General features: G+C 42.6%; 1 protein-coding gene across 2 annotated transcripts in view; it reads right to left on the reverse strand.

Annotated features, from left to right (window-relative positions):
* The window catches only part of LOC307140979 (protein CutA homolog), a 12,490-nt gene extending 2,527 nt beyond the window's left edge, over positions 1–9,963 (reverse strand). Inside the window, exons 1-4 of one of the 2 annotated variants that reach the window (XM_079840843.1) lie at positions 9,949–9,963; positions 6,803–6,845; positions 5,773–5,921; positions 2,960–3,019 (exon numbers count right to left, since the gene is read on the reverse strand). In XM_079840843.1, the coding sequence (XP_079696969.1) occupies positions 2,960–3,019; positions 5,773–5,921; positions 6,803–6,832 (239 nt within the window). In that variant the 5' untranslated portion in view covers positions 6,833–6,845; positions 9,949–9,963. Of the gene's footprint in view, positions 1–2,959; positions 3,020–5,772; positions 5,922–6,802; positions 6,846–8,257; positions 8,310–9,948 lie in introns of those variants that run through there. The other variant, XM_079840842.1, reaches the window with a different exon arrangement.
* Between the last annotated feature and the right edge of the window lie 6,847 nt (positions 9,964–16,810).

Below are 16,810 nucleotides of genomic sequence, written 5' to 3' on the forward strand. Positions count from 1 at the left end.
CAGAAAACACACAAACACACACACATCAGAACTACAGAACACACACACGTCAGAACCACAGAACACACACAAACACACGTCAGAACTGAAGAACACAAACACATCAGAACCGCAGCACACACACACACACACACACATCAGAGACACAAAACACACATGTCAGAACCGCAGAACATAAATGCCTTTCTGATCTGATATGTGACGGGAAAAGGGAGTAGATTGAGTTCGAGGAAAGCCGGACTCGAACCGCGGGTCGATTTGTGTCAAAACTAGATGCGGTGCGTCTTACCCCTACACTACTGCCGCTCTCAATGATATGGCGATTTCCGTAATTTTGTCTTTCCGAACTATACGTTTAGCAAGCAAAGCGGTATATTTGTACTTAATGTAATTGGCATCTACTCCAGTCAAAGAATTCTGAGGACCCGCCCACATTTGTTTTGCTTCTAACGCTCATGACCATGTACGTGTAAACGGGGCCTCAGAGCCGAAATAAACAGAAATATTTCAAACGGAGAGAAAGAAAAATAGTTAATAAATGCGAAACCGACGCAATTCAAAAGCTCGTATTGAACCGTGAATGCCGTGCCGAACGGTTCAATATTCTATTGAGAATTGTGGCATCCCTATTGTGCAGTATATAATAAATAAAGAGCATGTCTATTTAACAGGGCATGTTAGAAACAATACAAATAAATGAAATAAAAAAGTATTCGGTTTGTCTTTGAGTTCTTAGCAAAAGCACTCACTAGCGAGACTTGTTTGGCTAGATCTGGCGTATTAACGTTAACAGTTTTTCGGGGTAGTTTCATGGTTCTTAAGTATTTCTTCTTCTCCCTGAGAAACACTAATTTTCTTACTTTTGTGTTCTTTCTTTTGCTCCCATCGCTCTCTCTTTAGGTCCTTTCACTTCGTTTAGTTGTGCGCTGGTGTATGCGTTGAGCCGGCCCGACAAGAGTGTGTGTGTGTTTGTGTGTGTGTGTGTTTGGGGGGGCGGTGACTGTGTGGGAGAGCGAGGGAGAAGTGAGAGAATGACAGTTAGCTTTGGAGCGAGTAGGAGGGACCCGGTTTCCAAAAAATAGTTCCGATAAAGAATGTATATACAGTGAAACAAGTCTCATTTTGTCATAAACAAAATATTGTATAATTATCGCGAGACTTTCGATATAATATCGGGCAACGTGATATCGCAATAACGATATTGAATCGATATATCGTGAACCCATAATGCTCACACACACACATCAGAACCACAAAACACACACACACACAGACACAGACACATCAGGACCACAGAACACACACACAAACGCACACACACGTCAGAACACACACACACACACACACGTCAGAACCACAGAACACACACGTCAGAACAACAGAACACACATACACGTCAAAACCACAGAACACACATACACACACACACACACACACACACCTCAGAACCACAGAACACACACACACACCTCAGAACCACAGAACACACATACACGTCAAAACCACAGAACACACATACACACACACACACACACACCTCAGAACCACAGAACACACACACACACCTCAGAACCACAGAACACACACACGTCAGAACCACAGAACACACACACACGTCAGAACACACACACGTCAGAACCACAGAACACACACACACATGTCAGAACCACAGAACACGCACACAAACACACGTCAGAACCACAGAACACACACACACACACGTCAGAACCGCAGAACTCACACACACACGTCAGAACCGCAGAACACACACACACGTCAGAACCACAGAACACACACACACACATCAGAACCACAGAACACACACACAAACACACGTCAGAACACACACACATCAGAACCACAGAACACACACATCAGAACCACAGAACACACACACACACACACACACACGTCAGAACCGCAGAACACACACACACACACACACACACACACACACGTCAGAACCACAGAACACACACACAAACACACACACGTCAGAACACACACATCAGAACCACAGAACACACACACGTCAGAACCACAGAACACACACACACACACACACACACACACGTCAGAACACACACACACACACACACACACACGTCAGAACACACACACACACACACACGTCAGAACACACACACGTCAGAACCACAGAACACACACACACACACACACAAACACACACGTCAGAACCACAGAACACACACACACACACACACACACACACCTCAGAACCACAGAACACACACACGTCAGAACCGCAGAACACACACACACACGTCAGAACCGCACAACACACACACACACACACACACACACGTCAGAACCGCAGAACACACACATACACGTCAGAACCACAGAACACACACACACGTCAGAACCACAGAACACACACGTCAGAACCACAGAACACACACACAAACACACACACGTCAGAACACACACACATCAGAACCACAGAACACAAACACACACACGTCAGAACACATACACGTCAGAACCACAGAACACACACACGTCAGAACCACAGAACACACACCTCAGAACCACAGAACACACACACGTCAGAACACATACACGTCAGAACCACAGAACACACACACACACATGTCAGAACCACAGAACACACACACGTCAGAACCACAGAACACACACACACACGTCAGAACCACAGAACACACACACAAACACAAACACACGTCAGAACCACAGAAGACACATCAGAGCCACAAAACACACACACACACACACACACACACACAGAGCCACAAAACACACACACGTCAGAACCGCAGAAAACACACACACAAACACACATCAAAGCCGCAGAACACACACACACACACACACACACACAAGAACCGCAGAACACAAACACAAACACACATCAGAACCACAGAACACACAAGTCAGAACCACAGAACACACACTCACACACACAGCTCATACTCACACAGATGTGATCTGTGGGATGATGTTCACACACGCCGCCAGCTTCTTCTCCACTATTCCTCTGAGGAGAGTTTATGAAAACAAACACATTTATTCACACACTCACACACACACACACACCAGGGCTGAGTCAAATATTCACAATATATTCAATATTACTTCATTCTTAATATAAAATCAGCATTAAGTTTTTATAGTATGGTAAATCAATAAAGCTGTTTATTGTTACATTTGTGCAAACATCATTATTTCTTCTGTTCATTTGCACTGAAAACAAGCATTTTGTTTTGTGTGTTTTGTAACAGTGTTGTGTTAATATCTTTGACATTCTGTTGGGTCATTCCGTGTACACTCAACCAGCTACAACTCGGCTACATTTTTTTAAAAATGTTGTTAATATTTTGTCTGTATAAAGACAAAGATAAACAGTGATAAAGCCAGAATAGTGAATGTCTCAGATGTGTGTTGATGGAGTCATCTCTGTTGTGTAGAGGAGGCTCAGAATGACCACCTGAGCTCTGGAGCCCAATCACAGGCGTGTAAATATGACTTTAGAAAGATGGCAGCATCATTATTGTATTCTCACACAGAGATTGGTCGATATATTAGTGAAATCTGTTGACTTTATCAATCTGTGTGTCATTATATGCCAACAGTGAGCGCTCAAACATGGGACATAAGCACTTCTGCTGTGTTTGTGACTCAAGTTTGCTCGCCTGTAACTCCAGAAATATTCAAGATATCTGAATATCCTTCTAGATTCTGGTTCTTAACTAACATTTCTTTTGGGGTTTTCATTCATAAAGGCCGTCAATGGTTCCTTCCCAGAGATTTGGAGATCTCAATGCGGCTCCATGAGCGAATTGGTCAATTGTGCATATTTTCATTTTCAAATATAGCTGCAAGCAGCAATACCGGGGCCAAGCGCAACAGAAGCATCAGCAGACCAACTGAAAAAATAAGCGAAGACATTTGAAGACAATTTTAAGCAAAAATGTTAAAACCCAACATTAAAACATTGAGTTGTATAGTGCCAATGTCATATTTTGTTTAATTATAGCACCACCAAGAGGCACAATCCTACCATTTTTTAATGTGTCCCTGGAGTGTGCCCATACATGTGAAAATATCTCATTTCGATTTGGAGTTAAAGACATTTATATGAAAAAGCACGTAAAAAATGACTGAAACCTGACTTTGATTGGATTTTACTCCCCCTTACTATTTGGGCATTAGCGTTTAGCTATCGACCTATGTTTCTGAACTTCTGACGCTGGTTTCGTCTCGATCGGACTAGCGGTTTTGAAGATATCAGCTAATGTTTTTTCAGCGCTAAATTACCACGCTGCACAAACCATACGTCGAAACCTGGTAAGTCTGGTATCGTTGGACTCGGCAAGGATTCAGGAGACAAAAAAAGCTACTCGCATGAAAATAAATCAACCACACCCAAAGTTATAAACATTTGGAAAACAAATTATCCACTAGGTGGCGCTGTTTCAAAACTTCTCACGCTCCTTCAGGGCATCGAGCTGATGACCCATACCGAGTTTCGTAACAATCCGTTCATGTGTTCATAAAATACAGCATTTTAGCACATAATTTAAAATGGCCGATATGGTAAAATTGGATATCGTCCCAAATCTAAGGAGACCACTTTTATGATTTTTGGACAAACGGTTCAGAAGTTATAAGCAAAAATAGCCATTTTTTGTATCTCCGGACCAGTAGGTGGCGCTGCGCCTAAACGCTGTATGTTGCCTCAGGTCATGCTTGTGATCACATGTACCAAGTTTGGTTTGAATACGATAAAGCGTTGCAGAGAAATAGCCTTAAGTGTATTTTCGCAACCGTAACGTAAAATTTGTTCGCGGGTTTATCGAAAACGATTTGAGAAATCAACTTGAATTCCATAAATTTTTGTCAGCATGGTCTGAAGATGATCTGGTTACATTTTTGTGAAAATTGGAGCAACGGCCTAAGAGGAGTTCGAAAAAGTAGGTTTTTCAGTTAATTAAAAAAATGACGGGAAAAGTTTCATGACCGATCAAATTGTATTGAGCCAAGGAATCAGAGGAAAAAAAGTTATTAGCATAAACATGAGTGCAACTTTGGAGAGGTGGTGGCGCTAGAGGGATTGAGTTAGAGACGAATTAATATTCCTGTCCGAGTGCCATAAATATTGTTATTCTAAAGTCAAACTAAAGCCTGTAACTCTAAAAGTATTAAAGATATCTTAATATCCTTCCAGATTCTCATTCTTAATAAATATTTATTTTGGAAACTTGTATAGTTCAGGCCCGTAGATATTGAGACCCCCAATGATGTGACACGGAATGACCCACTATATTCTATCTTTTGTATTTTCTCTGTTTATGTTTATTTTAGGGCTGTCAAAAGATTAATCGCGATTAATCGCATCCAAAATAAAAGTTTGTGTTTACATAATATATGTGTGTGTACTCTGTTAATTATTATTTATATATAAATACAGACACATTCATGTATATATTTAAGAAATATATGCATGTATATACTGTATATACATTTATATAATCTATAATATATATATAAATATAAATGTTTTATATATAAAAATAATATTTTTTTCTTAAATATATACATGCTTGAGTGTGTATTTATATATAAATAATAATTAACAGAGTACACACACATATATTATGTAAACACAAACTTTTATTTTGGATGCGATTAATCGCGATTAATCTTTTGACAGCCCTAGTTTATTTACGTTTTTAATAGTATTTATCAGTCAAGGCTTGTTCTACAGGTGTGTTTGGTGCTGTGTTGTACCTGGCCAGCTCTTTGGCCACCGTGTCGTTCGGGCAGGTGACGAAGGCCGCCGAGTGAGTGCCGGATGAGTATGTTTGTGTTGCCATGGAGAACGCACGCAATCCAATCCAACGCAACACTGGCAGCATCAAAACCCCCGACAGAACCGTCTAAACACCAGTGTTGGGGAAAGTTACTTTGAAAAGTAATGCATTACAATATTGCGTTACTCCCTTAAAAAATAACTAATTGAGTTACTTAGTTACTTTTTTTAAGAAAAGTAATGCGTTATGTTACTTTTGCGTTACTTTTTCTTCACCTGGGCTGGGCTTGTTTTTGTTTATAACAAAAAAAAGTTATATTTTTCTGCAACGGTAAAGACCTCTTCATACCAAAATGTAAATAATGCGCCCCAGGCTGAGGTAAAAATGCAGATTCCCTCATGAACACTAGAGGGCGCAGCTCTGGATAATGGAGAAGAGGATGCAGGAGAAAAAAAATGTACCAATAAAAACTTCTAGTAATTTTCATCATCAAAGGTCAGCAGCAAGACATTGGTAAATTAAATATAAAGGTAGATTATGCATTAAAATAATGTTTTATTTAACATTTAATTATTGGAGGTTTGCATAGTTCTCTGATTTTATTAATTTTGAGGAGTACAGAATCTTTATTGTGCAAGTGAGATAAATACATGCTCACATTTAGTCTAGATCTACAATAACCATCATGTTCACACACAAGCCTCTGCACTTATTTTTCTCAACATGGGGGCAGGAGAGCTGTCAGTCAAATTAATGTACAAAAGTAAAAAAAAAAGTAGTTTTTTGAAAAAGTAACTCGTTGTTGTAAATTTGAAAAGTAATGCGTTGTTACTTGGAAAAAGTAATATTATTACGTAACTCAAGTTACTTGTAATGCGTTACCCCCAACACTGCTAAACACACACACACACACACACAGCACACTGCTAAACACACACACACACACACACACAGCGGATGAACATCAACAGAACACACAACACTGATGTTAACACACAAACACTCACCAGACAGAAAACCCTCAGCGCTCCTCGCATCAAATCTCCTCACCTGTGCAGGTAAAGCAACAGAAGGCAGATTGAAAACACTTCAAAATCACCAGGCGGCCATTTTAGGTGTTGAAGAGCGGGCGGCCATTTTAGGTGTTGAAGAGCGGGCGGCCATTTTAGGTGTTCAAGAGCGATTATTGTTAGAATTCCCAAGGATCAGCGTTCTCCGCTAAAACTGACCAGCAGGACCAAACCGAAAGTCGTAGACACTTGAAACTTTGAGGGATGGTTGTACTCACACCGTCTATAATGACACCAAAGCTCGCCCCAATCGGCCTGACGGGGGCGCTACAGCACTCAAAAGTGCACAATGGCTCATAACTCCTAAACCGACTCAAGTGTCTCATATCATTGAAATCATTGGTTCAAGATTAATAGAATGGAGTCTGATTTTCAATAATTATTTAAAAAGCCATAATTTCGATTCCGATAATTTCGCCAAAACGTTCAAAGTGGGCGTGGCCACTTTGACTAAAAGAGCTCTCCCTCTTGAACGAAATGAGATAATTTCACCAAACTTGGTACGCCTGTGTACGGCCTCGGTCTGTGGTCGCGTGAAAAAGGACGCGGCAACTGGCCACTTGGTGGCGCTATAAAATGGGGAAACAACAAAAAACGGCTATAGCTACGTAACAGTCAGTCCGATTGACTTGAAAACATTGACTTGGCATGCGGTTTCTTTAGGTGCCTTAACATGGAGAACTATAATCGGTTTAAAAGTCCCAAAGCGAATGAAACTGTAATCGGTTTGAGGGGGGTGGGGTAAACCTTTTCATGAACCGATCAAACCGATCTTAGCACACAATGTAACTGTAGAAGAGTCAAGTTTTAAATAGGAAAAATATTGAAAGTGTCTTTGGTCATTTTTTGAATGAGATGCTAATGGACTGATCAGAATCAATAATGTATGCTAAGCTATGCTAAAAGTGCTACCGCCAGATACAAAGATCGGCTGAATGGATTCAAAAATGGTAAAACTCAACTATTTAACTCTAGGGGACTTGTAAAATGAGCCTATTTTCAAAAAAAGTGGAGTGTTCCTTTAATAGATCCTCCTAAATATTACACACTGCACCTTTAACTTTCTCTCGTAGTTCAAAACCTAAGCTTTTTTCTATACAACAGTTCATGTGTCTGTTAAGCTCCAAAAGGACAAACAAATAACATAACGTGCATCACAAAATTGTTATGCCGCTTTTATTTGGTTACTTTGTGTGTTGTATGGAAAAGAGCTCGAGGAAAACACTACCAGCAGTGAATAAGCACTGACAGATGTGCATGTCGTTCCTTTAACATGCATCTGAGTGAACACTGAGCTCATTGTGCGTTTAAACGTTCACTTCATCACTCGATAAGTCATTAGAAGAACGCGTATCCGCTGCTTAATGAAGAAAATAAGCATGTCGCGCTCACCACACAGCCACTGTCCCTGCCGTAAAGCGCCGCGACTGTCGTACAGAAGCCCTGCCAGAGCCACTGTAAAGGGAGGCGCCAAAGTCAACACAAAAAAAGCGGCTCACGTGAGAAGAGACAAAAGACCGGGTTTTTTATTTTATTTTATTTTTGTATTGATTTTAAAGAGTTACAACTACAGTCAATGGGGTATGGAGGATGAACCTACGCAAATAAACAAACAAACAAAATTTTACATAAATAATTGTGCAAATAAATACATAAAACCACATATTCCTGCATAAATAAATATTTAGACAATTAAATGTGCGAGGAGATAAATAATTAAAAAAATAAAACGAATGTTGGGTGAAATAAATACAATTTTTGAAGGAAGCCACGGAACACGGAACACGGAACACACACACACACACACACACACACACACACACACACACACACACACACACACACTCACACTCACACACACACAAACACACACTCACACACACACTCACTCACTCTCACACACACTCACACACACAGTCACTCATACATACACACACACACTCACACACACACACACACACACACACACTCTCTCACACACACACTCAAACACACACTCACACACACTCTCTCACATCTTTAACATGATTTATTTTATGTCCCCAACATTCATTTTATATATTTAAATATTTATTTTAATTATCTATATATTTATTTATGCAGGAATATGTGGATATATATATATATAATTTTTTTTAACTTAATTACTTATATATTAAGTATTGTATAACTTTTGATTTAAAAATTAAAAACAAAGGCTTATTTCCTCCTAATTTACATTTATGCATACTAAATTTAGCTACAAAAAAGACGATGCGAGTGCGAACGGGCGTCAGTACGGTGAATAAACATAGAATAAATCATCAACAAAATGGCCACTAAACACTCTTTTTTGAATGTATCTATTTTTGGAGTTTAAACACCGCAGTTTATAGGTAAAGTTGCGGATAATAGAGCGAAACAGCCGAGTTCCCGGAAGTAAAAACTCACTTTTCTCCACAGGGAAATAGATTTTTAACGATAACTTATAAACCAGCAAATACTGTGAGTTCCAGGGATGATAACTGGTGGAATATGCTTCAGATAAAGCCGTGAGCACACGTTATTTCCTAAATAATCGCGCTGAATGATTCGTGGTAAAAGACTACAGTCCCCATCATCACAATATCTCTGGCGGAGCTGACGTTCATTTTCTGCTTTATGTTTTTTTTTATTCATCACAACCATATTTTAATATAAGTGTGTGTTATTTAGAAAGCACCAAAAAGCAACTGTAATTAGTCTGAAATTCATAAAATTAAGAGCGCGTCGTAAACTGTGCCGTTGACGGAAGTTGCGTCACAGGTCAGCTGATGTCTCCCGCCGCGCAAACTGAGAGAGGAGCCGCGTGAGAGACCGCCGAGCTCCCGCCAAAGGTAACGTGAGGTAAAATAACTCGATATGAACCGATTCCCGTGTAATGTGTGTGTGATCAGTGATGACTAGTCCACTGCGCAAACTGACGTGCGCATGCGCCGCACAGAGAGTGAAGAAAGCAGTGCTGATCTCAGTCTGAGCTCGATTCGTCTGTTCTGACCTAAAATAAAACTATTACTGTCTGTCAGACGTTCAGTTGTGATGATATGGAAGACTTGTGTACTAACCGTGCTCATTCATTTATCAATTCTGTCCTGTTTTCTCAGGTGCGCGTGAACGGCTCGTGGCCATTCGTAGTCAAGGAATCGAATCTTTTGGAGTCGACTCCCCACGCGATCCGATCGCCTCAGAGTCTTCAACATGAATTTATTTGTCTTGTGTAGAATTATATTTTACCTGTGTTGTATAAATTTGAGTATGTAATAAAGGGTGTTGCGTAATCATCCATCATGTTGTTTTTATTTGAGCCTTTGTTACTATGAGATGTGTTTTATTAAATATGTCCATGAGCTGCAGTATCAGAGTGTCTCCGGCAGATGGCGGCACTGCTCTTGAGTCCCGACTGGTGTTCACACATTTATTTATTTATCACACATATCATTTATTACACCGTTTCATAGCAGTTGATGTGTCTTTCCCACATTCACTCGTTTATTAATGAGTTTATCAGTCGTTCTTGATGTCTGAAGGTGCTAGTATTATCATTTACTCTCCCTCATGTCCTTCCAAACCTGTGCGACTTTGTTTTCTGTGGAATGTATAAGAATAAAATATTAAAAGGGTCATGAAGTGCCTTGTTTTATGTTTTGTTATAATGTTAGTATAATTTTTACATCAAAATGGTCATAATTTAGAAATAAAAGACATTTTTCCTATCCTGATTTAAATGCTTTGTTTGAAGGGGTGTGTCTGACTTCAGTGTAAACGCCCACTGCTGTGATTGGCCACTGTGAGGCTTCAGTGTAAACGCCCACTGCTGTGATTGGCCACTGTGAGACTTCAGTGTAAACGCCCACTGCTGTGATTGACAGCTGTTAGACTTCAGTGTAAACACCCACTGCTGTGATTGGCCGCTGTGAGACTTCAGTGTAAACGCCCACTGCTGTGATTGACAGCTGTAAGACTTCAGTGTAAACGCCCACTGCTGTGATTGGCCGCTGTGAGACTTCAGTGTAAACGCCCACTGCTGTGATTGGCCGCTGTGAGACTTCAGTGTAAACGCCCACTGCTGTGATTGGCCGCTGTAAGACTTCAGTGTAAACGCCCACTGCTGTGATTGACAGCTGTGAGACTTCAGTGTAAACGCCCACTGCTGTGATTGACAGCTGTGAGACTTCAGTGTAAACGCCCACTGCTGTGATTGACAGCTGTTAGACTTCAGTGTAAACGCCCACTGCTGTGATTGACAGCTGTTAGACTTCAGTGTAAACGCCCACTGCTGTGATTGACAGCTGTTAGACTTCAGTGTAAACGCCCACTGCTGTGATTGGCCGCTGTGAGACTTCAGTGTAAACGCCCACTGCTGTGATTGACAGCTGTTAGACTGCAGTGTAAACGCCCACTGCTGTGATTGACAGCTGTTAGACTTCAGTGTAAACGCCCACTGCTGTGATTGACAGCTGTAAGACTTCAGTGTAAACGCCCACTGCTGTGATTGACAGCTGTAAGACTTCAGTGTAAACGCCCACTGCTGTGATTGACAGCTGTTAGACTTCAGTGTAAACGCCCACTGCTGTGATTGACAACTGTTAGACTTCAGTGTAAACGCCCACTGCTGTGATTGACAGCTGTTAGACTGCAGTGTAAACGCCCACTGCTGTGATTGACAGCTGTTAGACTTCAGTGTAAACGCCCACTGCTGTGATTGACAGCTGTTAGACTGCAGTGTAAACGCCCACTGCTGTGATTGACAGCTGTTAGACTGCAGTGTAAACGCCCACTGCTGTGATTGACAGCTGTTAGACTGCAGTGTAAACGCCCACTGCTGTGATTGACAGCTGTTAGACTTCAGTGTAAACGCCCACTGCTGTGATTGACAGCTATTAGACTTCAGTGTAAACGCCCACTGCTGTGATTGACAGCTGTTAGACTTCAGTGTAAACGCCCACTGCTGTGATTGACAGCTGTGAGACTTCAGTGTAAACGCCCACTGCTGTGATTGACAGCTGTGAGACTTCAGTGTAAACGCCCACTGCTGTGATTGGCCGCTGTAAGACTTCAGTGTAAACGCCCACTGCTGTGATTGGCCGCTGTGAGACTTCAGTGTAAACGGCCACTGCTGTGATTGACAGCTGTTAGACTTCAGTGTAAACGCCCACTGCTGTGATTGGCCGCTGTGAGACTTCAGTGTAAACGCCCACTGCTGTGATTGGCCGCTGTAAGACTTCAGTGTAAACGCCCACTACTGTGATTGACAGCTGTGAGACTTCAGTGTAAACGCCCACTGCTGTGATTGGCCGCTGTAAGACTTCAGTGTAAACGCCCACTGCTGTGATTGGCCGCTGTAAGACTTCAGTGTAAACGCCCACTGCTGTGATTGACAGCTGTTAGACTTCAGTGTAAACACCCACTGCTGTGATTGGCCGCTGTGAGACTTCAGTGTAAACGGCCACTGCTGTGATTGGCCGCTGTGAGATGTCAGTGTAAACGCCCACTGCTGTGATTGGCCGCTGTGAGACTTCAGTGTAAACGCCCACTGCTGTGATTGGCCACTGTGAGGCTTCAGTGTAAACGCCCACTGCTGTGATTGACAGCTGTTAGACTTCAGTGTAAACGCCCACTGCTGTGATTGACAGCTGTTAGACTTCAGTGTAAACGCCCACTGCTGTGATTGGCCGCTGTTAGACTTCAGTGTAAACGCCCACTGCTGTGATTGGCCACTGTGAGGCTTCAGTGTAAACGCCCACTGCTGTGATTGGCCGCTGTTAGACTTCAGTGTAAACGCCCACTGCTGTGATTGGCCGCTGTGAGACTTCAGTGTAAACGCCCACTGCTGTGATTGGCCGCTGTAAGACTTCAGTGTAAACGCCCACTGCTGTGATTGGCCGCTGTAAGACTTCAGTGTAAACGCCCACTGCTGTGATAGGCCGCTGTAAGACTTCAGTGTCAACGCCCACTGCTGTGATTGACAGCTGTTAGACTTCAGTGTAAACGCCCACTGCTGTGATTGGCCGCTGTGAGACTTCAGTGTAAACGCCCACTGCTGTGATTGGCCGCTGTAAGACTTCAGTGTAAACGCCCACTGCTGTGATTGGCCGCTGTGAGACTTCAGTGTAAACGCCCACTGCTGTGATTGGCCGCTGTAAGACTTCAGTGTAAACGCCCACTGCTGTGATTGGCCGCTGTGAGACTTCAGTGTAAACGCCCACTGCTGTGATTGGCCGCTGTAAGACTTCAGTGTAAACGCCCACTGCTGTGATTGACAGCTGTGAGACTTCAGTGTAAACGCCCACTGCTGTGATTGACAGCTGTATGACTTCAGTGTAAACGCCCACTGCTGTGATTGGCCGCTGTAAGACTTCAGTGTAAACGCCCACTGCTGTGATTGACAGCTGTGAGACTTCAGTGTAAACGCCCACTGCTGTGATTGACAGCTGTAAGACTTCAGTGTAAACGCCCACTGCTGTGATTGGCCGCTGTGAGACTTCAGTGTAAACGCCCACTGCTGTGATTGGCCGCTGTAAGACTTCAGTGTAAACGCCCACTGCTGTGATTGACAGCTGTGAGACTTCAGTGTAAACGCCCACTGCTGTGATTGACAGCTGTTAGACTTCAGTGTAAACGCCCACTGCTGTGATTGACAGCTGTTAGACTTCAGTGTAAACGCCCACTGCTGTGATTGACAGCTGTTATGGTGCGTTCACACCGGACGCGATTCGCGCGAGTGATTTACATGTTAAGTCAATGCAGAGACGCGAAATGGCATTCTGCGGCGCGATTCGCGCGAATGATGCGGCGAGATTCGCGCGATTCGCGCGATTGAGGCGGCGCGAAGGACGCGAATTGAGCGTTTTGAACGCGCGAATCGCGCGAAACGCTCAAGTTGAAAAATCTGAACTTTGACGGATATTTCGCGCCGCGTTAACCAATCAGGAGCTTGCTCTAGTAGTGACAACAATGAGGAGAAAATCTGTATATTAATTTCTGGTTCAGACAATATGATTATCACTGTGATAACATTAAATGACATGAAACACAACACAGTCTCTTTTTGTTAAATGCAAGTTTATGTATGATCAATAATACAAAAGTATCAGTAATGTATAACAAGCTATACATGAAATAAAGCAAACAATGCAGTCAAACATTCAAAGTCAGTGCTAGTAGGCTAACGTTACAACTGCAACGTACAGTTATAGCCTAAAAATATAAAGTAATGAAACTTATCTTTGCCCTCAGCCTAAACGATTTGCCAGGGAACAAATTATAGATCCATGAGACCAAAGATCGGCCGTTACAAGACGAATTATAGCTCGAGACACCACAGAGACATCAGAGCCAGCGGTAGACGGCAGAAGGACTGGCTGAGGAAAGGTTGCCCTCGCCGGCTTTCACGTGCGCTGAGCGCGCTGTCCGCTGGAGCTCACAGCTCCGACAACGGCAGATAAAATGTTCAAATAGGCACTGTTTATGTAATTAAACCACAGATTTGAGCTTTAAACAACTACATTATCGACTGAAAAAGTCTTAAAACTACGTTTTGTCACACATTAACAGTAGATATGAACAAAAAAAAAAGACATGTAAACACAGCCCATGTCAGCCATTTCTCAACGAGACGAGCTGCTGGCGGAAGCCCCGCCCATGACGCGAATTCGCATCTGTTGTGCAGTGAATGTCACGCGCGATTCGCGCGAATTTCACGCGCGATTCGCGCGAGTAAACTCAAAATGTACATGCGTCCACCTTCGCGCGATTAGCGCGAATTATTCGCGCGAATCGCGTCCGGTGTGAACGCCACATTAGACTTCAGTGTAAACGCCCACTGCTGTGATTGGCCGCTGAAAGACTTCAGTGTAAACTCCCACTGCTGTGATTGGCCGCTGTGAGGCTTACGTGATTTTTGGCACCTGAGACGTTCACAGTGATGAGAATAAATAAGCACATTCTCAGCATTAGGATCCTTTGGAAGATGATTAGTCAGTTTGTCTCTCCTCATCATCTCACTAACACTCCAGTGGGTGGGGCCAAAGCTGCGATGATGAAGTGGGCGTTGATCTTCTTCCTCTTTCAAGGAAGTTTTCAGTTCTGAAACAATTGCATGAGACAACATCAAGTGTGAAGTCCCCATGAAATCAAAATGGACAATTCCTGTTGTTTTTATGGAATATTGTAGTGTTTATTTGAATTATTGTGTTAATAATCTTGAGTCAGAATATCTTCATCTCTTCTCTGATGACGAGGGCGGGGCCACCTGTCACTCACATGAGATCCACCAATAGCAAACCACAACCATCCAATCAATTCCCCACAGACACACTCAAGCCCCGCCTACATTTGTTCTTGTTTGCGTTTCACTCGATATGAGCGTGACTTCCCTCTCATGCTGACTTTAAGAATGAAGACTGATGATATTAGGTTTACAGGAAGACAGATTAATAAGCCTTGATTAATTTCTGCCATAAAAGCAGTTTGGTCATCATCGTGCACACAGTAAAAGCTGCTGAGTTAATGTGACGTGCAGCAGACAGACGGAGGAACACACACACTGAGGCTGAGGCGGAATGAATGAATGAATGAATGCCGCAAAGATGAAGATGTTCCCATGGAAACTGGGCAGTCAGCACATCTGTAGAGGCTGTCAACTTCCCACGACTCCATTCAGAGCACACACACACACACACACACACACACACACACACGCACACACACTCACACACACACAAACACACACACTCACACACACACACTCACACACACAAACACACACACTCACACACACACTCACTCACTCTCACACACACTCACACACACAGTCACTCATACATACACGCACACACTCACACACACACACACACACACACACACACTCACACACACACTCACTCACTCTCACACACACTCACACACACAGTCACTCATACATACACACACACACTCACACACACACACTCACACACACACTCACTCACTCTCACACACACTCACACTCACACACACAGTCACTCATACATACACACACACACTCACACACACACACACACACTCACACTCACACACACTCACACACACACACACTCACACACTCACTCACTCACTCTCACACACACTCACACACACAGTCACTCATACATACACACACACACTCACACACACACACACACACACACACACACTCACACTCACACACACACACTCACTCACTCTCACACACACTCACACACACAGTCACTCATACATACACACACACACTCACACACACACACACACACACACACACACACACACATTACATTACGTAATCGAATGGCAAAACTACGCATTTATGTAACGCATAGATATTATTTGAAATGCTAATTTAGATTTGTTTGTAAAAAAAAAAAATTAGAGCAATGTGTTAGTTAATATGTATGGAGCCCCACACATGACGTGCAAGAAAAAGAAACTAAATTGTGCACACAATTTATAAATCGTGTGCATGATTTAGCCTACTAGTTTTTTCCTGCATGTCATATGCAGGGCTCTGTAAATATGCTACCTAAATGATCTTCCGGTTTTTACAGCGATTTCCACAGCGATCTTAAGGAATTATGAATGAACCGCTCGTCTATTGGGCTAGCGTGTGTTGTTTGGATTAGAGTCACTTTCCAGAAGTTGCTAAAAGTTGCCAAATAAATGTAAAAAAATTGCTAAATTTTTTGCTAGGTGCTTTTAGAAAAAATAGTTGCTAAGGTAGTCTGAAAAGTTGCTAAATCTAACAACAAAATTGCTAAGTTGGCAAAACTGCTCACACACACACACACACACACACACTCTCTCTCTCTCTCTCTCTCTCTCTCTCTCTCTCACACACACACACACACACACACACACACACACACACACACACACACACACACACAGTCACTCACATACACACACATACACAAA

The sequence above is a fragment of the Gobio gobio genome, assembly GCF_949357685.1.
Source record: "Gobio gobio genome assembly, chromosome: 17".
Classification (NCBI taxonomy): Eukaryota; Metazoa; Chordata; class Actinopteri; order Cypriniformes; family Gobionidae; genus Gobio; species Gobio gobio.